This window comes from Mastigoproctus giganteus, chromosome 10, assembly GCF_048544385.1.
Source record: "Mastigoproctus giganteus isolate SK-2022 chromosome 10, ASM4854438v1, whole genome shotgun sequence".
NCBI lineage: Eukaryota > Metazoa > Arthropoda > Arachnida > Uropygi > Thelyphonidae > Mastigoproctus > Mastigoproctus giganteus.
In genome coordinates this window covers 166,051,161-166,075,154 of record NC_143584.1, presented here as the reverse complement: position 1 = coordinate 166,075,154, position 23,994 = coordinate 166,051,161, and the positions used below count along the sequence as shown (strand labels likewise).

Sequence of the window (23,994 nt, the reverse complement as noted above, 5' to 3'; positions counted from 1 at the left end):
AAAACTGGTGCTGATAAGTTACACTGTTAATACAGAACACCAGAAAAATGCTGCTACAACCAGCATTCATCAAAAGCATCCACTTCTTTTTCCACTTTTTCTGAATTATATGGCAAGTTTCACCACCAAATATGCACTTGCTAACATAGGTCAATAATAGAAATTAAAATGGAAAATTTTGGTATTCATGGGTAGTAGGCATGTTCTTTACAAGGTCTCTCCCCATTTACAAAGTTCACATTTATTACAAATAAGCATCTATAGCACAGTTTTGTTTCCCCCACTCGATTGTCGACAGGGCTGGAAGACGTAAAATGGCCAAGATCATATATGTTGGCACTAAGGAAATGTTGATCAGCCATCTTCACTATCGTCGTCTTCAGCAATAACTGGGTGCCCAAAATTTCTGGCAATGCTGTCTGAAATTGAGCGAAGATTTTCAACATTGTTGTCATCAAAGTAATCTCCATCAAAACTATCACTGGCAGGTTCTGCATGGAAGATGTCATCATCACTTACCATACCTGGTCGATAATTATCATATTCTGATTCATAGGTGATGTTAAGAGAGTCAACACTGAGCAGTTGATCACTGTCATATGTGTGACTGCTCCCACGAGAAGACATACTAGTATCATCCATGTCTGCTTCATGACCAGGATCAATAAACATTGAATTGAGATCATTGAGGGCTCCTTCAGCATCTGTAAGTCCCCGTTCATTCATCAAAGACACATTTTCTAAAGCTGGATCATCTGCAGAAAAAGCATGTTCATCTCCTAACGGAAGATTACCAGCCTCATCATCGTCATCATCTTCTTCCTCATCATCACTTTCCTCACTATCTGAATCATCACCATTGGTGGCAATCTTTGAGTAGGAATCTGTGGAGGAAGGTTGTCTTTCCCCTTGAAGATCGTGATACTTGAGTTGTACATCTCTCCTGTGAGCATGGGGAGAACTTTGCCAGCTCACTCTACGTTCAGGAATATAACTAAGAGGGAATCTATACCCTACAGTAGGCCGCATTTCAAGTAGTTTTCTGCTCTCTCCTGCAGCATCTTGTTCCACTTTCTGATTTAAGGAACTCTCTGAACTGCTGGTAGGGATGGTTTTGTTAATAAGGCCTAGAAATGTTTCATCATTTCCATTTCTCTCAGAGTCTTTTGTAAGAGATTTGACTTTTCCTTCCACTGTCAGCACAACTGGGTTATTGTTTATCTGATCCCTTAAAATCACTCCTGTTCGTTGTTTTTCAGTAGCATTTGTGTCTTGAAGCTCTGCCAGCATCTGGTTCACATTTTTCAGGTCATGTAATGGATAGGCCTCCACTGGAACCCCTAGTAGCCTCTCCTTTAAAGGAACACAGTTCTGGAGATCATCTGGCTGATCTTTAGGTGGACATGGACCGTAATTAATTTTACCATGTTCAGCACCATTACTGGAGGAACTAGAACTGTCATCCACGTCAAGATCTAAAATTTCTTCTGCAGCACTGCGAGAAATTCTTCGTACAGGATTTGAGTTTACTGAATAGCAAGAATCCTGTGGTTGATGAGTGAAGTCACTGTGTCGCCCGCACTGCCTTATATCTGGTTGAATAACTAGGCTGCGCTTCTTTGGGACATCCTCTGGTGATGTAGTTGGTGGAGATTTAACGTCCATGGATTGTTTACGTGCACGTTTGCGAGACCAAGACCCAGTACTATGAGCTGGAGAAATGTTGTAACTACTAGTTCTAGGTTCAGGATGGATATAAGGTTTTGTTGCTGGATTACTACTGGACGTACTGCTGCTGCCACCAATAGCTGAACTGCTGGACGAACTGTGATCTGGGCAAGGGTTTCGTTTTGGTGATTTTTGCCCTGGCTTTGTAATTACTGGATTTGGCTCTTCAGATACAGAGGACGGCATAGTTGGAGGCTGCCATGGAAGAGACTCCGTTAAGTGTGTTGGAGAAATACCAACCTTTGGAAAGTTTTGCTGTTCATTAATCACTTTCAGTCGTTCAATGAAGGATGGAATGCTTTCCCTGGAGGATGTAAGGATGGTATGTTTTGCCAAGTCTGCACTTGGCTTTTCTGCATTATCATCTACACCACTGCTTGGAGTTATTACCCAAGGCAACTGAAAAGAACGGCCTGCAGAGGAAGGTTCCTTTGCTATACATGGAATTTCTGCACGAGTGAAACTATCACAGGATGAAGATGAAGCAGACTGATTGAATGATGAATTTTCGGCTGTTGATGGTGCCCCAGATGGTTGATCACTTTCTGACAAACTGTCATGACTATTTGAGGGATGTAGATGAATGTGACTCAGTGAAACACATCTTGATTGTCCTGTAGAGTCTTCTTCTTCAAGTGGAGAAGGAGTAGATTGAATGAGAGATGTTGGCTGCCTTGGCAAAGTGGAGACTTTTGATGGTCTGGAATGCAGATAACTTCTTGGAAGAGAAGATGTTTTCTGGTAATGACTAATCCCCGGAGAGCCCATACTGGAAGGCTGAATATCTTGATGATTAGAAGGCTTTACTTGTGACCATGAACCATCATTGGACACACTAGAAGGTACTCTTCCCTCTGGCTTCATGGAACGAGGCCTGGAACGAGAGTAGGTTTTTGGAGGTGTACTGGCAATGGGCGGCTTTGTGTGACTGTAGGATGGAGAGTCCCCAGGTTTTAACGATCCCAAATGGCGGCTAAGAGAAGGATAAGGACTTCTCTCTCGCATTCCACAAGGTGGTGCCCAACTTGGACTACTTGGAATAGAGGGCTTGGGGAGCACCTCATGAAAGCTTTGTGACCGTTTTGTCCTAGGAGTACTACTGCAACTGCTGACGCGGTTATTGTTCAGTTCAGCAGCTTGCTTTAGAGTCTCTGCCATCATGCTGAGAGGGGTGGGAACTCCTCCTGGAATTCCTCTTGCAAGTCTGCACCCAGCATTAATCCGGGAGTGATCTCTTTCACCATAAGCTTGGTACTGCTCATTAGACTGTTTTCGATCTATTAAGAAATAAGTAATCATTTCTCCTTTTCCTTTCACTTTCACTCGACCCCGGCAATGAAATAGGTATGGATAATCTTTCAACAAGTGGAACACTTCTTCTGTAACCTAGGGAGGAAAAGATTTGTCAGTACACTTATAAAACTCAAAGTCAAATGTGAAAGAATGAAATAACTATATCCTGGTAAAGTCACTTTATTTTCACTATCTTTCTACAGGGAATGGGGAAACAGACCTGCAAGCCACCCACTACCAAATTTCACGAAACTTGCAAAAGGTTACTATTCTTTTTAAAAATAACAAATATTAGTGAAAATATTTTTCCAGTGAAATTAGGGGCATTTATAAAATAAGAACAAACAAAAAGGAAAGAAATTCATGACAAAATACAATTTAGTATAAGTTATATTTTTTATATTTTATGGCTCCAGTGCTCTTACCCAAATAAGAGTTGTCACTCTTTTATCCACTTTAGAATGATGATCTTGTTTTGTAGTTAGAAAGCAAAACAAGTTCTACTGTACATATTTGCCCAGTAGAACCCATACATAGATCCCCATTTGTTAATTCTGCATCAAGAATGCCAAAACACTCACTCACACATGTACACACAAAAGCAAGTGCATGTTGTACACCATTAAACTTACACTGCTAAAGTGGCATCTAATAGACACCACTTTTTAATTTTTATTGTTTTAATTTATAAATGAAATGAAATCCTTCCACATATCCTTTTCCCACCATTACTCTCCAGTTCATTATATATAAATATATTTCAGTTTTTCATTGCAATATACTATGAATTTAAAGAAATTAATTTTTGGTTTGGTATTTAACATATACCATGAAAGCAAAAGCATCTATCTTTCTTATTGGCAATTCCCATGAAACATCAAATAAGAATTGGCTTATCTTGTCTTATACTTTTGGTTTCGCTGGCTAAATGCAAACAGCTGACAGAAAAATAGACATTCACATTTAATGTGAATTTAATTCACATTTCGCAGGCACGATGCAAGCATAAGTATTTCAATTCAGGGGATGAGTGAACTTGAAAATTCTTAAAAATACAATAAAAACTTTTTTTAATATTATTATTAGTTTCCTCTTGTTTATTTTTGTTCAATATGCATTTGGCAGTCACAGAGAGTTAGCATGTTTTAACTTGGCTCCAGCAGATTAACTGAAGAGCATTAAAATCAGGTGTCTAGTACACATATTCTTGTTTATCTTTAATTTGTTTAAGTACCTTGCAAGGTAAAGTTTTACTTTACTTTACCTTGTAAATTTAATTTCTGTAATTTTGTAAACTTAATTCTTACCTTTTCTAAAGCTATGTAACTTTTTTTTTCCTTTTCTTTTTTTTTTTAAAGCTATGTTTCTAAAGAATGTAATTAGCAGATTTCTGCTAAGTTACATTCTTTGCAGTAACTTCAACAAGTATAATTTTTAACTTCAGTTGTAAGTTTTGTTAATGCTTTTGTTAATTGCATTTTCTTTAATTGTTAATTTAAACTTTGTAATATTTTATTAATTTAAATTCTACAATATTTCAAGTAAATCAAATCTCACCTAAATAATGGTTGTTACAAGATCCACTTTCAGTACTTCATCTAAGGATAGCATGGCCCAGATGGAACTGGTTGCAGGCATTTCGGGTATGAATCATGAGTTTGTTATTTGTATAGCCTGTGCACATATTCTAAAATCAGTATAGTAAATAAACCAAGCTCAACTGATAATTCTTTTCTTGGTGCATTATTAGATCAATTTGAATCAATGAAGAAACTAGTGCTTTTCTCCTAGAAACAAATAAAACTGGAATTCATCAAGGACTCAAGTATCTAATGACCTGACAAGTGATGCACCCTCAATTCAATCCCCAGAACAGAATAATCAAGTGCATACTGCACTGGTTCAAAAAGATTTAGTTTTGTTGGGTGATTCTGATGTCAGGGAAACAGGTCATATTTTTAAAAGGCAACATTTTAAAAAAAGATAGTGGACTAGGGTGTGTTTACAGAGAGCAACAATTGGTGATATTACCTACAAATTATCAGATTTTAAGGAAGGGATAAAGAGAGCATTATTATTCATGTGGAGAATAATGACATTAAATGAAGACAAGCTGACAATTTCTTGGATAAATATAGAATCATGCTAAAAAAAAAAGTGCAGTATTAGGTCAATGTCTGTGTCTGTAATTCTGGCCAGACATGGAGGAGGAATTATTGAAGGAATCTGCAAGACTTTGGGTGGGTGGGGGGGGGTTATCAGCACAGCCCACATTTGTAGGTAGACAGAATTTATTTTGTGGAGATGGGATTCATTTGAACAGGTGGTGCAAGGATAGGGATGAGAGAGTGGAAGGTAATGCTTATCAAATGTAGCCTGAGTGAAAAAAAGAGTTTTTGCAGATTCAGAAGTTATGCCTGCTAGAACAGAATCCATGTGATGCGAGTTAGTGCAAAGGTATAATGATAGTGGGAATAATCTACAGACCTGAAGAGTATGAACAACCTCTATACTGAAATGGAAAGGGCAAGCAAGTGTGAATGTCGTATTATGGGTGATTTCAATTTCCCCCTAACTGACTGGAGTAAGTGGGAGGGAAACTCAACATGGAGAACAAATTTTTTGAATAAACTAGATGATTATTATTTGTACCAGCATATTAGAGAATATACCAAGGATAAGAATATTCTAGACCTGATAATTACTTACAAACCAGATGATATCATAGAGTTCATAGTACAGGAACTATTGGCAGGTGGTGATCATGCATTCATTAGGTGGAAGATGAAGAAAGATATTACAGTTGTTAAAGGTAAAGGCATGAGTTTTAACTTCAGGACAGTGGACTATGACTATTTAAGATACTACATGGCAGCCATCCATCAACTGGGTACATTGCAGAGGGGAAGCTGGCTACATTAGAATTATGGAATACCTTTAAGCACAGAAGCCATGGAATGCATACATGCTGTTAAATCATACAGCACAAGAAGGTTGCTGAGATGAATGAATACAGGGCCAATCTAACAGAGCAGAAAAAGTTGGCATGGGAAAATTACAGAGCAATGAGAAGTACCGAAGCCTACAACAGCTACAAGTTAACCTTTTCTGTGGCACTCTTGCCGATCAACTTGTAGCCTACAACAGCTACAAGTTGATCGGCAAGAGTGCCACAGAAAAGGTTAGGAAAACAAAGGCTGAGTATGAAAGAGCTGTGTGTGTGTGTGTGTTTTTGATTTGATAGTTGTTGGCGCATCGGCTTCTGTGGCCATATTGCACCTCCCAAGGTTTTTGCAGTACTTTGATCCAAGCCCGAGGCGGGAATCGAACCCGCGACCTTTGGGTTGTGCCGGGCAGGTACTTTACCCACTCGGCTAGCCCGGTCGGCAGTGTGTGTGTGTTAGACAGGCCAGCTAATGTTGCTGATGATTTTGCATAGATTTTTATTGACAAATGACTCTCCATGGTGAGGAGAGGTTGTGCAAATGAGTCTGAGATGTAAAATAAGCAATGTCAAAATTACAGATGATTGTTTATTAGAAAAACTTCTGAGCCTAAAAGCAAGTAAGGCTCCTGGAGCTGATGTTAAGGAAGGATGTCGAGTTTCTAGAACAAGTACAGAGAACAGCAACAAGACTGGTGAGGGGAACAAAGAGGGTATGCCTACGAAGAAACACTTAAGTTCTGCAAATTGCAGCATCTGGAGACTAGGCACCTGCAAGGTGATCAGATTGAGGTGTATAAGGCCTTGAATGGTTTAAGCAAGCTCAATGACAATGGGATTCATCTTCTTGCTCAGATTACACACCTGAGGAGGCATAAATTCAAATTGAGGAAAGATGTAGAATATATGTGCGGAAATTTGCCTTTAGCCAGTGGGTGGTTGATTTCTGGAACAAATTTCAATTGGTCATTGCGGAAGTTGACAGCTTAAATAAATTCAGGGCAGAACTAAACAAACTTTTGGAGTGAATGGATGGGCGAAATAGGAAGAAGTAGTTTTTTTTTTTTTTTTTTTTTTTTGGCTGATGCTGTACAAGCTTACTTTCTTGCATCATATGCCTCTACTAATGTTAATGCCATTGGAACAAGTTACTTCTAGGAGTAGTGAGGCTGACAGCTTGGAGAAATTTAGTATTAGTCATGGCAAATGATGCAAGGAAGCAAGCTTATAAAGCATCAGCAAAAAAAAAAAACTTCCCACATCACCTGTCCACTCTCTCCATCAATTTATCTAGTTCTTTCTTGAATTTATTCAAACTACACACTTCTACAACAGATGGAGGTTTGTTCCAACAATTAACCACGTGCTGACTTGAAGGTAAACTTCCACATATCTGTCCTGCACCCATCTTCCTCAATTTGAATTTATGCAACATCGTGTGCATGGTCTCAGCAAGAGGAAGAATTCCAACAGCATTGAGCTCGCTCATTATATTCAAAGCCTTAAAATACCTCAATCAGATCACCTCGCATGGGTGCCTAGTCTCCAGATGCTGCAAGTTGCAAAACTTGGCTAATGATATTAAGAGTAGGAGACTGGCAGAATTACTTAACAAGTACAGGTCACTGTTTAAAAAAAGCTGTGAATTAGGGTTGAATTTGAAAGTGTCTACAATTCTGCCCAGACACGATAGGAGGGAGTATATGATGAGAGCCTTGTCAATCAATTCGGCCCTGGAAAGATTGTACAAGGCTCAAGGGGTAGAATTTTTTTCAGCCTGGTCTGTACTTGTTAACAGGAGAGACTACTTCTACAGGGATGGGATACACTTAAATAGAAAGGGTGCAAGAATATTTATTTGCTGATGCTATCGAGGCAGTGTTAGGTGGGTCGAAAAACTGCTAGCTTGGGAGGATACAAGGACTAATAGATTAACAGTAGCCACTGGCAGAGGTGAAATTAATTCTTGCACTGTTTCTATCGGAATGAGCAGCAGCCTAGAAAACAAGATGCAAGGTATTTCAGAGACTGCCGGGAGTCATTGCAGTACAAGTAAACACATGGGTTGTGTTAGGGTAGTTAAGAATAGGAACAGGTGCATGTATACTTGCGTATACACCAATGCTAGGAGTTTGGTAAATAAATTTAATGAATTTGAGGTGTTGCTCAAAACAACAAAGGCAGATATTGTTGGGATATCAGAGATGTGGTGTTCCACAGATATAAGGAATGCAGAACTGGAATTTGGGAAGTACAACGTCTACAGAAAGGATAGACATGATAGGAAGGGAGAAGGGGTTATGCTATTAGTTAAGAAACACATAAAATCCAAGGAAGTGAAGCCAGTCGACATCACTGGACAATGCAGTGTCGAGTCAGTTTGGTGTGACATAAGCATTGGGAGATCAAAATTGAGAGTAGAAGTGTGTTATAGGCCTAGTGACTTTGATGAGTATAATAAGAAACTGTACAGGGAAATAGAGTTTTTTTTTTTTTGGTAGTTGTTGGCGCATCAGCTTCTGTAGCCATAATGCACCTCCCAAGGGTTTTGCAGTACTGTGATCCAATCCCGAGACGAGATTCGAACCCGCGACCTTTGGGTTGCCAGGCAGGCACTTTACCCACCCGGCTAACCCGGTCGGCGGGAAATAGAGTGGGTCAGTAAATCAGACAGTCTTATAATGAGGGATTTTAATTTCCTGGATATTGACTGGAATTTGTGGGTTGGTCACTCGCACATTATCAAGGCTTTTGTGGATTTATTGGATGATTGTTTTCTGCATCAGCATGTTCGGGAGGCAACAAGAAGGAGTAATACTCTTCATCTGATTATCAGTAGTGATTCTTCATGCATTAAGAATCTGCAGATAGAGGAACCACTAGGTGGCAGTGATCACAATGTGCTGAAGTGAGATTTACTCAAAGAGGTAACTACCATCAGGGGGTAAAGGGAAGGGTTTTTGCTTTCGCAAAGGCGACTACAGTGGTCTGAGACAGTATTTAAATTCTATACGGTGGGACCAACTGATGATGTTACCAACACCAAATTCAAAATGGGTGGCATTCAAAGAATTTATTTTTTGGAAGCTACTAGCCTTTACATACCAACTAAGAAATATTGTTCGAGGTTTAGGCCTAAATGGATGTCAGATGAACTAATGAGACATATGGCAGAGAAGAAAAATGCATGGGATATATATAAATTAATGGGTGGCATGGAAGCCTATGATAGATATAAGCTGATCTGTAACCAAGTCACAAAGGAGATTAAGCAGGCAAAGGCACATTATGAGAAATCTCTGGCAAATTATGCAAAGAAAAACAGCAAAGCATTCTTTACCTATGTAAACTTTAGAAGGAAAGGGATGAATCAGATTGGTCCACTGGATATTGATGGTTCAACTGTTGATGATCATGTTCAGGTGGCAAACAAACTAAATGAATATTTTGCATCTACATTCACACATGAGGAGTTATTCAGGGAGAGGAATGCCAGAGGCGAATTAAACTCTGGCAGTGAGCTAGATGATTTTGTAATAACTGAGAGGAAAGTGGAGGAGAAATTGTTGAAGATAAACATAAAAAATTCACCCAGGGTGGACGGGATCTATCCAGTTACATTAAAGGATGCAGCAAAGGAAATAAGCAAACCCTTAGCCATCATCATGGGAGGTACCCATGGGCTGGAGATGTGGAAATGTGACCCCAATTCACAAAGTAGGATCAAAGGGCGATACAAGTAATTATAGACCTGTTAGTTTAACTTCTGTTTCAGGAAAATTAATGGAGGCATTGGTTAAAGAAGCACCGCAAGGTCATCTAGACAAGGCTTCAGTTATAGTTAGGACACAGCATGGTTTTGTTAAGGGAATGTCTTCATGACCAATTTGACTGGATACTATGATGTGGTCACAAAGGAACTGGATGCAGGGAATAACTTTGATATCATTAGCATTAGTAGAGGTATATGATTTAAGAAAGCAAGCTTATGCAACATCAGGCAAAAAAAAAAAAAAAAAAAAAAAGTTCCCATTTCACCCCTCCGTTCGTTCAAAATACCTGTCCAGCTCAGGCTTAAATTTATTTAGGCTATCAACTTCCACAACAAGAAACGGAAGTCTGTTCCACCAATCAACTACCTGCTGACTAAAGGCAAACTTCTGCAAATCTGTCTTTCCTCAATTTGAATTTATGCCCTCTCAGGTGATTATTCTGAGCAAGAGGAGAAATCCCCTCTGCATTGAGCATGCTCAAACCATTCAAGGCTTTATACACCTCAATCAGATCACCTCGCAGGTGCCTAGTCTCCAGACACTGTAATTTGCAGTGTCTGGAGACTTTGTTCCATTCACTAATCTTGTTGCGCTTCTCTATACTCGTTCCAACAGCTCTACATCCTTCTTAAAATGAGACCTCCAGACCTGACCATTGCCTTATACAAGAGGATAATTACCTCCTTATCCCTGCTAGAAAAATTCCAGTATATCATTGGCAAGACACTATGAGCTAGACCTCTTGCAGACCGTCTGCACTGCTCAGAAAATTTCATATCTGCCTGCACAATTACCCCCAGGTCCTTTTTGTTCTCTACCACTGTCAGTGTAGTACCACAGAGTTGATATGTTGGTCTGGGGCTACTGCTTCCCATATGTAGTACTTTACATTTGTCAATGTTAAATTTCATTTTACATCTGTCAATGTTAAATTTCATTTTACATCTATCAATGTTAAATTTCATTTTACATTTGTCTTTATCATTTGTCAATTACATTTGTCTTTATCATTTGTCAATTACATTTGTCAATTACATTTGTCTTTATCATTTGTCAATTACATTTGTCTTTATCATTTGTCAATTACATTTGTCTTTATCATTTGTCAATGTTAAATATCATATATTTTGATCTTAGAAAGGCTTTTGATACTGTTGCACATGGAAGACTGCTGGACAAATTGGAGCAGTGTGGCACTGGAGTCAAATTGCTGCTATGGATAAAGGAATGGTTGAGTGGGAAAAGACAGAGTGGTAATCAATGGCACTGCTCTTCGTGGACTAATGTTATAAGTGGAGTCCCTCAGGATTCAGTGTTGGGTTCATTGTTGTTTTCTGTATTTATAAATGATATTGATGATGGTATATCAAGCTTAATGTTCAAGTTTTCAGATGGTACAATGGTTGGCAGGGTTGTTAAGAACACTAATGACAGTATGCTGCTGCAACAGGATCTATAAAAGTTGAGCAGATGGACTGAGAGGTGGGAAATGAAGTTTAAAATTGACAAATGTAAAGTACTACATATGGGAAGCAGTAACTCCAGAGTAACGTATCAACTCTGTGGTACTACACTGACAGTGGTAGCAAATGAAAAGGACCTGGGGGTAATTGTGCAGGCAGATATGAAGTTTTCTGAGCAGTGCAAATGGTCTACAAGAGTACCTCATGGTGTCTTGTCAATGATATACAGAAATTTTTCTAAAAGGGATAAGGAGGTGATTATCCCCTTTTATAAGGCAATGGTCAGGCCACACCTTGAGTACTGTATGCAGGTCTGACGGCCTTATTTTAAGAAGGATGTAGAGCTGCTGGAACGAGCACATAGAAGGGCAACAAGATTAGTGAATGGAACGAAGGGTTGCTCTTAAGAAGAATGGCTTAAGTTTTGCAGATTACAGTGTCTGGAGACTAGACACCTGCGAAGTGATCTGATTGAGGTGTATAAAGCCTTGAATGGTTTGAGCATGCTCAATGCTGATGGGATTCTTCCTCTTGATCAGAATAATCACCTGAGATGGCTCAAATTCAAATTGAGGGAAGACAGTTTTAGGATAGATGTGCAGAAGTTTGCCTTTAGCCAGCAGGTAGTTGGTTGGTGGAACAGACTTCCATCTTTTGTTGTGGAAGTTGATAGCCTAAATAAATTTAAGGTTCAACTGGACAGGTATTTGAAATGAATGGAAGGGTGAAATGGGAGCGTTTTTTTTTTTTGGCTGATGCTATATAAGCTTGCTTTCTTCCATCATATGCCTCTACTAATGCTAATGCTTTCTTGGTCAGACCATACTTTTGTTCCTTCACCAATCTTGTTGCTCTTCTCTCCATTCCAGCAGATCTATATCCTTCCAAAAATGAAGCTGCCAGACCTGTAAGCAGTATTCAAGATGCAGTCCAAACATTGCCTTGTAAAATGGGATAATCACCTCCCTATCCCTAATAGCAACATTCCATGAGCTGTCCTGGCAGCCTGTCTGTACTATTCAAAGAACTTCATATCTAGGGATCCCATACGTCCTGGTATTCCAACAAAGTCGACCTGGGACGTCAAATGTCCCGGTTTTTTCAAAACAACATTTTCTCGAACATTTTCACCTGACACCTAGCAATATTGAGTCAAACTGTACTATACAAGTATCTATCTCAAAACAAAGTAGCCCATGCCTGCAGTTAACCTTATAGTGGTGACATGGAATAACCAGTACCGAAATATATCATCATTGTGCTACTTTGTTGCAAAATACCTTTAATGATTTGAATTACAGTTAATCATTATCTCAGTTTTCAGTGGTCATGTCGATTTCTCAGTATTCCACTTTTAACGTTTCCGTTTCATTATTTTTATATTTGTAATATAAAAATAATCCTTCCTTAAAATGCCGAAGAGAAAATTCATGTTTACTAACAGTTTAAATGAGCAATTCCCATTTATAAAAGAAAGTGATGTTAGTGGTAATTACTCAAAAGTGGAGTTGATCCCTGTGCCGTGCTGTGTTTAGTGTTGGTCATGGAGGAAAGGCAGATATATTTGATCATATCAGCACAAAAAAATATAAGGCTGTTGTGGTTGCAAAATCCTCCAGTCAATCTGAAAAAATTTTTTTTTTTACCACACAGTACACAGACTGGCAATTTACTAGTTCTATTTATGTGAAAATACTGAAAGGAAAAATATTTGCGAATCGGCAGGTAGAACTGGAAATTATTTTACTGTTACCGCAAGGGTTGTAGGCCATACTCTCCTACTGTCAACGGGCTGTTTATGTTTGGAGGATAGATTTACAACCCTTAGAACATGTCACGATCAGTTAATACTTGGAAAACCTTGGCACAGCCTACAAAAATCCTCACCAAAAAGGCTTTCTTCAAATTGTAAATTGTTGCACTGGAATTTGAACCTAAGAACCAGGTAGAAGTCTGATTATGTTTATCACAAGAAACCTGAGGCCAGAATCAATTACTAAAATTAAGAGAATTAGATTAACTGTTAAAATAAATCAGCATGTCATACATTACTGGCTAGATTATGCAAAATTGGCATATTTTGGTAAAACGTAACTCCCTCTATATTTAATAACTATGATGTGATGTGAAACTATCATGGCGATTTTCGAAATCTACGCATAATTTATAAATTGGTTAAAAACAGCATTTAAGTTCTTAGAGGTAAAAATTGTGTTGGCTAGTATAATCCTTTATTTTGACATTAAAGAACAATTAATGTATTTAGTAAATGCATATTATTTCAATTTCAGTTAAGAAATAAATTCCTTGTTATCTAAAAAAATTATCCAACTGCCTCACTTCTAAACACAAGCAATGATACACGCCAAAGCCAAAGCCAAAAAAATAATAATAAATAAATAAATAAATAATAGGCAGCTCGAGGTTGCTCACCAGGCTTCCTTTTCCTTGTTCACTCCACAGTTTGAATATGGAGTGGGTATGCCTAGTGAATGAACTTGCACCACTTACCATTTTTTCCCCTTACTATACTGACAATATATAACGCAAAGATCCTTTTCTTCTTTTTTTTTTCTCTCCCATATTTCTCCAGTTCTATCATAATCTACAATTCAGATCCAAAGTCATGACCATGCAAAAAGAATACTATAATTCATACTGATGTAATCCTGCTAGATTTAATTTAATTTTACTAGATAAATTTTGTTGCATTGGGATTAATACCTGCTGTTGGATGAATAGAAAATAAAAAAAAAAATGATTTCTGCATTATTTGAGCTAAATGAAGAGTTTATTGTGCTTTTATTAAATATTAACAATTTTAGTTGGTGCTCAAAAGTTGGATGATTTGTGAAGTTTTTTCAAACTTCAATAAAAAGAAGGGATTTCATTTTATTTAAATTTAAACAATACATTCCATCAAATCTTATATTCATCAAAAGAACGTATGTTGATAAACATGAGATTTAATATCTCATGGAAGGTGACATGGAAGCCTATGATAGATATAAGCTGGTCTGTAACCAAGTCAAAAAGGAGATTAGGCAGGCAAAGGCAGATTATGAGAAATCCTTGGCAAAGGATGCAAAGAAAAACAGAAAAGAGTTCTTTACCTATGTAAACTCTAGAAGGAAAGGGATGAATCAGATTGGTCCACTGGATATTGATGGTTCAATAGTTGATGATCCTGCTCAGGTGGCTAACAAACTAAACGAGTATTTTGCATCTACATTCACACATGAGGAGTTATTCAGGAAGGGGAATGCCAGAGGTGAAGTAAACTCTGGCAGTGAGCTAGATGATTTTGTAATAACTGAGAGGAAAGTGGAGGAGAAACTGTTGAGAATAAACATAAAAAAGGCACCCAGTGCGGATGGGATCTATCCAGTTATATTAAAGGAGGCAGCAAAGGAAGTAAGCAAACCCTTAGCCATAATTATGAGAGCTTCTTTGGACTCAGGGGAGGTACCCATTGACTGGAGATGTGCAAATGTGACCCAAATTCACAAAGGAGGATCAAAGGCTGACACAAGTAATTATAGACCTGTGAGTTTAACTTCTGTTCCAGGAAAATTAATGGAGGTACTGGTTAAAGAAGCACTGCAGGATCGTCTAGACAAGACTTCAGTTATAGCTCAGACACAGCATGGTTTTGTTAAGGGGAAGTCTTGCCTGACCAATTTGATTGGATACTATGATGCAGTCACAAAAGAACTGGATGCAGGGAATTACTTTGATATTATATATTTGGATCTTAGAAAGGCTTTTGATACTGTTGCACATGGAAGACTGCTGCACAAATTGGAGCAGTGTGGCATTGGGGGCAAATTGCTGCTATGGATAAAGGGATGGTTGAGGGAGGGGGAGAAGACAGAGAGTGGTAATCAATGAACACTGCTCATCGTGGACTAATGTTATTAGTGGAGTCCCTCAGGGTTCAGTGTTGGGTCCATTATTGTTTTCTGTATTTATAAATGATATTGATGATGGTATATCAAGCTTAATGTCCAAGTTTGCAGACGATACGAAGGTTGGCAGGGTTGTCAAGGACACTACTGACACTATGCTGCTGCAACAGGATCTGGAAAGGTTAAGAGATAAGCTGAGAGGTGCCAAATGAAGTTTAACATTGACAAATGTAAAGTACTACATATGGGAAACAGTAACCTCAGAGCAACGTATCAACTCTGTGGTACTACACTGACAGTGGTAGAGAATGAAAAGGACCTGGGGGTAATTGTGCAGGCAGATATGAAGTTTTCTCAGCAGTGCAGACGGGGTGCAAGAGTAGCTCATGGTGTCTTGTCAATGATACATAAGAATTTTTCTAGCAGGGATAAGGAGGTGATTATTCCCTTGTATAAGGGAATGGTCAGGCCACACCTTGAGTACTGTATACAGGTCTGGAGGCCTCATTTCAAGAAGGATGTAGAGCTGCTGGAATGAGTACAGAGTAGGGCAACAAGATTAGTGAATGGAACAAAGGGTTGCTCTTATGAAGAAAGGCTTAAGTTTTGCAATTTACAGTGTCTAGAGACTAGGCACCGGCTAGGTGATCTGATAGAGGTGTATAAAGCCTTGAATGGTTTGAGCATACTCAATGCCGATGGGATTCTTCCTCTTGCACAGAATAATCACCTGAGAGGGCATAAATTCAAATTGAGGAAAGACAGATGTAGGATAGATGTGCAGAAATTTGCCTTTAGCCAGCGGCGGATAGTTGGTTGGTGGAACAGACTTCCATCCCCTGTTGTGGAAGTTGATAACCTAAATAAATTTAAGGCTCTGCTGGACAGGTATGTCGAACGAATGGAGGGGTGAAATGGGAGTGTTTTTTTGTTTTTTTTTTTTTTGTGGCTGATGCTGCATAAGTTTACTTTCTTGCATCATATGCCTCTACTAATGCTAATATAATGTTTTATCCACAGACATGGATTTAACCTCCACTACATCAACCACAGATTTCTTTGGAGCAGCTTCAAGTCTGCAAAAAAGATAGCAGGATGAATTTGAAAGATTTAAGATTTTCCAATCTATTCCTTCTCCCTCCCACTTCAAAACTGGTTTTATGACAGATAATCTTGTTTGGACACTGCTTTAATCCTACTCACTTACAATTTTACAATGGCAAAAAAACAGAAAGTTGGAGCTGAATTTTGTGATTTTAATAAAGCACAAATAGTTGCTTCTTGAAGTGAAGTTATAAGATGATAACGTCCTATAACTTAATTGTTTGGAATCAATTTTGTGTAAAAAGGTTTATCCTTTAATGCATAGGGTTCCCAAAATGAAGCGTATGCCCACCCCTACAGGGAGGGGGTGCACTTAGTTTTTGGGAGAAAGGTGACACCTTTTTATGAACCACTTCTAATGAGATATGGGGAACCATCCCATTAATCCAGGTACGAAGCTTATTTTATTTCAGTCTTTGAAATTGACATTGAATTGCAAATTAATTTGTAAAAGTATGTATAATTTGCAGCTAAATTTTATATCACATTGATTTTTATTTGCTCTTGTTCTGGAAGATGGGGGGAGCATGAAATTTATGAAATATTTTAAGTTGGTGCAAGGCACAAGGAACCCTCACAAGAGTTTGGTAACCTCTGTTCCATTTGCAACAAAATTGTATGCAGACTGTCTTCTGAGGCGAGAACCTGAAAGCAATTAGCCCAAGAGTTGTGGTTAATGGCATGCTGCAATTGCCTTTCAATGACCCTTATATTGCATGACTGAAAAGATGCTAAAATTGTCTACAAAGACGGCACTGTTTACAGTTGGAGGAAGTTGTTCAGTAATAAACTCTGATAGCAAAAAGCATAACATTTAGGACTTGTAAGATATAAGATCTTACAAGTTAATTTAAATGACGATAGCTGGGTTGTCTTTCGCAAACTAAGAGATTAATTAGAAAAAAAACATTAGATATAGTGATATTGAAAGATGAAAAAAAATGTTACAAATTTAATAAAATAAAGATAGTGAGTTTTTCGCAAGGTGAGATTAAATCAGGAGAAATTTAATGAAGGGATGGGGTAAGCGTGAGAATAACTAGTAGCAGACGGATAAACTTTCAGCTCTCCATATACACAAAAACAAACAGGGACAGCAGGAATAGGTAACGGGGTCATTTGTGAAAAGGGTTGCTCGAGAGCAAACAATAGGATGGGAGATTGGATTAGTCGAGGTTTTTCCTTTGATCGGTGACACCGTCAGACCAAACTAGGAAGTAGATACACTTCAAATGTTTGGTTTCAAATTAAGATGTGAAGTTTCGTATTCTTTAGAAGGCCATGTGCGAAATGGAAGTGAGTGTTTGTGTAGGTGGCCGGTCGACATCAAAGGGGCATACGGCCTGGGAAGAAAGTAAAGATATTCAAAAAGGAGGTTGGATCGCACGCTAAAGGGACAGCATGAGAAAATGATATTAGCGAATGAAACGGAACATAAATTTAAATAGAAAGAGGAAGATTGGTTGAAGTCCCGAATGGAGGCGGGCCAGTAAAAAGGGGCGGTAAGGAGTTCAGAGGAACAGAAAGAGAGAGCACAGGAAAGAAAGGGAGTCTTCTCTCGAAAAACAAGAAAGAAGGTGTTTGGGGTGGGGGGGGAGTCGGAAGAGACAGAAAAATAAAGTCGGGCAGTGCCGAAATGTAAGGAGTGATAGAAAGGGGCCTAGACTGTAATGAAAGAAAATAGTTAAAGTTAGGAGTAACGGGAAGGCCAAGGATGATAAGAAAAAGGGGTTATGAAAGATAGTTAAGTGTGCCAGGAAGGGTAACGACCTCTTGGAGCAAGATGCATCAAAATGACCTTCAGTAAAGGAGGAGTTGCGCATTCAAATGGAAAAAGGACGCCAGACCCATGCAGCCAAGAGTTCCGGAAATCTATCTGAAGCAGATACAGGAGAAAGCAGATGAAGGAGAGCCATAGAAGATAGCCAAAGATTGAAGCCTCCCTGGAAAGGAAAGAAAAAGATAGAAGGTGAGCCTTATATTAAGTACACTAAGTTAGCAAGAAGGACTGTTAGTGAAATAGTATAATAATTAATGAAAAGGGGTTAGTACTAGAAAGTAAGGCCCCGAGTGCCAAGCGATAGTGCCCAAGCGATATTTTGTGTGATACATAGCGTTCTTTCTCAGCGGATTAGTTATATTTATTTTCCAGTGTCACTATTCTTCTTGTTTTTTCTTAAGTGATTCTTTACTTAAAAGCTTTGAAGTAGAATCCAGAAAGGAAATACACCTTATTTTCCTTGTGTATAAATATATATAATCCATACTAACCTAACTAAACCTCTAAACCGCTTGGTCACTGGTGGCACCGCTCCTGCCTCCACGTGGCGGGGCTGGAAACCTGGGAGGAGAAAAACACTCTCCCGGGGCAAAAAGGAGCAAAGATGGACATAAATAGACATGCCACTTATGGATCTCTCAAACAGAGACGACTTAAATGCAGGAAATGCAAAACGGCAGAAAAAAGAAAGAACAGAAACCCCTGCTCCTCTTTTTTTGATACTGCATTCTTTGACTGACAATCCTTTGAGTAAGCTCTCTCCATTCTTAATACAGAAATGTCTTGAGAATGTGGCGGGCCCACCAAAAATGGTTAGAAGATTAAAATCCGGAGACCTTCTAGTGGAGATGAACGAGAATAAACACTCGGAAAAACTATTAAAAATATCGACTTTTGGTGGAATTCCCACAAAGGTTACCCCGCATGCCACCTTAAACTCCTCTAAAGGGGTAATAGCCGAGTGGGATCTCCTTAACGTATCTGAGGAGGAAATCGTTCAGGAATTAGGCGATCAAAATGTAATAAATGCCAAAAGGATAGTCATTAAGAAAGATGGAGTTCTTACTCCTACCCGAACGGTCATTCTTACATTTAAAACACCAATTTTACCAACAACTGTTAAAGCTGGATATTTAAGGTGCAAAATTCGACCTTGTATTCCAAACCCAGTCCGGTGTTTTAAATGCCAAAAATTTGGACACTCACAAGCAGTCTGCAGGGGTGTAACCACCTGTGCCTCCTGTGGTTCAAAAGAGCATGTTCACACAGACTGCCCCAATGAAATACAAAGCTGCCCAAACTGTAAGGGGAATCATACAGCATTTTCAAAGGATTGCATCCAGTGGCAGACTGAAAAGAATATACAAAAGTATAAAGTAGAACACAAGGTGCCATACCAAGAAGCAAAAAGACATTGTTTAATTTCAAATAAATTGCCATCTTATTCTTCAGTTGTAAAAAAGCAATGATCCATAACAGTACAAACAGATTGTTCAGTTCCGCCAAGCATCTCAATTTCTGATTGGGCCAGGTCAGTCCTCTCTACACCAAAAGAACAGCCTACCCAACAGCAATCAACTCATTCGGTAAACACACCATTGACAATACCGCCAGATAAAAATTCTGTACAACAGCCAGTTAATCAAACAAGCTCTGAAAGAAATAATCAAAAAACCAGTACTGATACCATGGACATAGATAGAAATTCACACCGAGATGAACCACTTCTTGAACTTCATGCGGAAGAGGAGGACATGGACGTCACTAGACCAAATTTCCCAAAAAGGGAAAAAAGACTAGACAGGCGCAAACAGACCACATCCCGTAAGCAAGCAGACACACCCGATAATCCTCAATAATGCACAAAATCATTCAATGGAATTGTCGCGGACTCAGAGCTAACTTAGACGATGTCTATGACTTAATTACCGAATATAAGCCTGCTGTTCTTTGTCTACAGGAAACAAACTTGACCCCTAAAATGACTATGAGCATAAAACATCATATAATGCTTAGAAAGGATAGGAACGACTCTAATACAGCACATGGAGGTGTAGCATTGCTAGTAAACTCCAGAACTCCTTTCAGAACAGTCCCACTGCAAACAACTTTAGAAGCAATTGCTGCTAGAGTTATGGTTAAGATAGCGGTAACAGTTGTTTCCATATACCTTTCGCCAAACTATTCATACTCTCTAGCAGATTTGAATGATTTAGTTACTCAGCTGCCACCACCTTTCTGTATCTTGGGTGACTGGAATGGGCATCACCCCCTATGGAGTTCCTCGCACCTTGATAAGAGAGGTCAGTTAATTGAAAAATTTCTTGAAAGGCACAACTTAACATTATTAAACAATGGGACTCATACGTACGTGCATCTTTCCTCAAGGTCAACTTCTGCAATTGATCTTTCAATATGCTCGCCAAACCTCCTTCCTCTGATTGATTGGACGGTCACTGATAACCTGCGAAATAGTGACCACTTTCCAGTAATATGCACATTATCAGCTAACTCTCCTCCTCAAACTGAGATAAAAACTGTTTGGAAATTCGACAAAGCTAACTGGAAGAAATATCAAGAGCTGGCACATCTAGATATTCAGACTATCGAGACCCTCACCATTGACTCTGCCGTAACTTACATAACTCAGCAAATGATAGCAGCTGCAGAAACCAGTATACCCAGATCATCCATGAAAACTCGCTCCCACCCAAAAATATGGTGGAATGAAGCCTGTAGCAATGCGAAAAAAGAAAAGAATAGATACTGGAACTTATTTCGTAAATACCCAACCACAGCTAACCTCATACAGTTCAAGAAAGCTAGAGCTAAATCTCATCACATACAACGAATAAGCAAAAAAGAGACATGGTCTAAATATGCCTCCTCTATAAACAGGACCACAAATATCAGAACTGTTTGGAATAAAGTTCGAAGAATTAATGGAAAATATCCACCTATAACCACTCCGATAATATATCTAAAAGGCAAAAGAAATCTGTAATCCTCCCGATATTTCTAATACATTAGGTGAAACCTTTGAAAAAAATCTCCGCTGTAACCGCATTTGAGCCAAGTTTCCAGGCACATAAAATACAAGCAGAAAAACATAATCTCAATTTCAGTACTTCACGACAGCATCCATATAATGTACCCCTTACCATGGCAGAGTTACGTAGCGCACTTGCAAGATCCAAAAATAGTGCTGCTGGCCCTGATGGAGTGTACTATGCCATGATATATCACTTGAGTGAAGAATCCCTTTCTGCTCTGCTAAAACTGTATAATAGAATCTTCGGCGAAGACTATTACCCTACCAGTTGGCGTCATTCTATCGTACTAGCTTTCCCAAAACCAGGAAAGGACCATTCAGATCCAGTAAATTACCGACCGATAGCGTTAACTAGTTGTATAGGAAAAGCATTAGAAAAAATAATTAATGCCAGATTGACATGGTTCCTAGAGACTGAATGCATTCTAAGTCAAAATCAATATGGATTTCGAAGAACTAGATCAACACTTGACCTTATGGTCAAAGCTGAAGGAAATATCCGAAATGCATTTCTCAGGAACGAACACCTAGTGATGATATGTCTTGACATCGAAAAAGCTTTTGATACAACCTGGCGGTATGGAATTCTTCACGATCTCTATGAATCTGGTATTCGTGGTCCATCTTCCAAAATTTATCCAGAACTTTTTGAGCAATAGGACCTTTCAGGTACGATTTCACTCTGCTCTCTCACAAACTTTTGTGCAAGAAGAGGGGGTCCCTCAAGGTTCTGTGCTTAGTGCCACGCTCTTCTCTCTCAGGATTAATTCCATTACAAAAGTTATTCCCGACACAGTTGAAACTTATCTGTATGCTGACGATCTGGCGATCTCAAGCCACTCACAAAACATGCGTTTCATTGAAAGACAGCTTCAAGGTACAATTAACAAGCTTGTTCAGTGGGCCAAAAATAATGGATACAGACTTTCAAAACAAAAAACAACAGCAATTCATTTTTGCCGTAAACGGAATTTTCATCCAGATCCCAATTTACATCTTGATTCTCATCCAATTTCTTTTCAACAGAGTATTAGCTTTCTTGGACTAATTCTGGATAGAAAACTTAGTTTCTTAGAGCATATTAAACACATTCGTACAACCTGTCTAAAGAAGCTGAATCTCCTCAGGGCAATTTCCGCTATGTCATGGGGTGCAGATCGGTACATGCTGCTGCACTTATACTGGTCGCTCATAAGATCCAAACTAGACTATGGGTCACCTGCATATGCCTCAGCCAGAGAAAGTGTATTAAAATGGCTCGACCCAGTACATCAAAATGCCCTCCGAATTGCACTGGGAGCTTTTCGTACATCGCCAGTTCAGAGTCTCTATACGGAAGCACATGAACCACCCCTATTTCTTCGACGGCAAGCTCTGTTATTAAGTTATGCAGCAAAAATCAGAAGTTTCCCATATCATCTTATAAAACAGTATTTATTCACCCCAAAATGGCATAATTTGTACCAAAATAAACCTTTGCAGAATAAACCATGTGGCATTAGATTACAAAGCATAACTACGTGCAGCGAACTAAATATGAATGACATAATTCAAGATATTAGCACTGGTATGCCACCATGGCAAATACCCTTGGCCAATGTTGACCAACATTTCCAACAATGGGGAAAGAATGCACTTCCAAATTTCAGTATTCAGCAGATCCATGCAACTCACTCTTTTCAGTTCTCTAGTTATACCCAAATTTACACTGACGGTTCCAAGACAGATAATAAAGTTGGAGCAGCTGCAGTTCTACCAAACAATACAATATCCCAGCAGCTCCCTTTGGAGTACAGTATTTACACTGCAGAACTGTATGCTATCCTGATGGCTCTAGACAATGTAAAACAGTCATTATATCCTCAAACTATTATCTACACCGATTCCTTAAGTGCTGTATCTGCTCTTCAGTGTAAATTTCCTTCCAGCCATCCGTTTATACAACAAATTCAAACCAAGTTAGCGCAGCTTCTTGCAAACAGGCAAAAATTAATTTTCTGTTGGATACCTGGGCACTCTGGAATCAGAGGAAACGAACAAGCGGATCTTGCAGCCAAGAACGCCAGTCACATAAAATCAGACATGCAGATACCTTACACAGATTTAAAACGCATCATACATACCAATGTTAGAAAAAAATGGCTATCCATTTGGCAGGGAGAAAAGAGCAATAAGCTTTTTCAGATTAAAAAGGATCACAAGAAGTGGCTATCAAGCCTAAGAGGCAATAGAAAGGAAGAAGTAGTACTTGCTAGAATTCGAATAGGACATACTCACCTAACTCATAGTTATTTACTCACTCAGGATGACCCTCCACGATGCAGCAACTGTCAAACTCAACTCACAGTAAACCACTTGATCATTGAATGCCCATTATATCTGAGAGAACGAAAAACAGCTTTCTCTTCACACCTATATTCTTCTAATAAACTTACCTTACAACAGATTCTCGGAGACCGACAAGATATTAATGATGTTTTTACCTTCCTCAAATTGATAAACAAATATCACCTGATCTGAATCCTTTTATTTAATATAACAATCATGTATCAAATAAGATTGAAATAGGTGCATTATGGCCTTAGTAGCCCTTGCACCAATAAATCCAACAAACAACAACAACAACAACTAGAAAGTAAAGAGACAAAAAATTCTCTCTGAAGTAGAAATACTAATAGAGTTTATTATGTTAAAGGGGGTTAGTGTATAATGGAAGGGAAACTAAGGAATGAATAGTAGATGAGATTGATATACCAGATATGCGTTAGGAAGGGTAGTAAACTTACAAAGAAAGATTCTGAATATGTTTTAAAGTTATAGACAAGTAAGTTGTATGAGAAACTCTGAATGTAATGTTTTATTGATGAAGATGGTTGAGTTATCTGAATGACTAGTGACAAGTAGAGACTTTAGGAAAGCTAAGACTGGTCTACAAGTATATTGTAACAG

The 23,994-nt window shown here is 38.7% G+C and overlaps 1 protein-coding gene across 1 annotated transcript in view; it reads right to left on the bottom strand.

Annotated features, from left to right (window-relative positions):
- Positions 1-210: 210 nt before the first annotated feature.
- Positions 211-23,994, bottom strand: part of LOC150079454 (adenylate cyclase type 1-like) — a 317,266-nt gene continuing 293,482 nt past the window's right edge. The window contains exon 21 of the mRNA XM_090383372.1: positions 211-3,114. Coding sequence (XP_090239498.1) covers positions 355-3,114 — 2,760 coding nt within the window. The 3' untranslated portion in view covers positions 211-354. The remainder of the gene's footprint in view (positions 3,115-23,994) is intronic.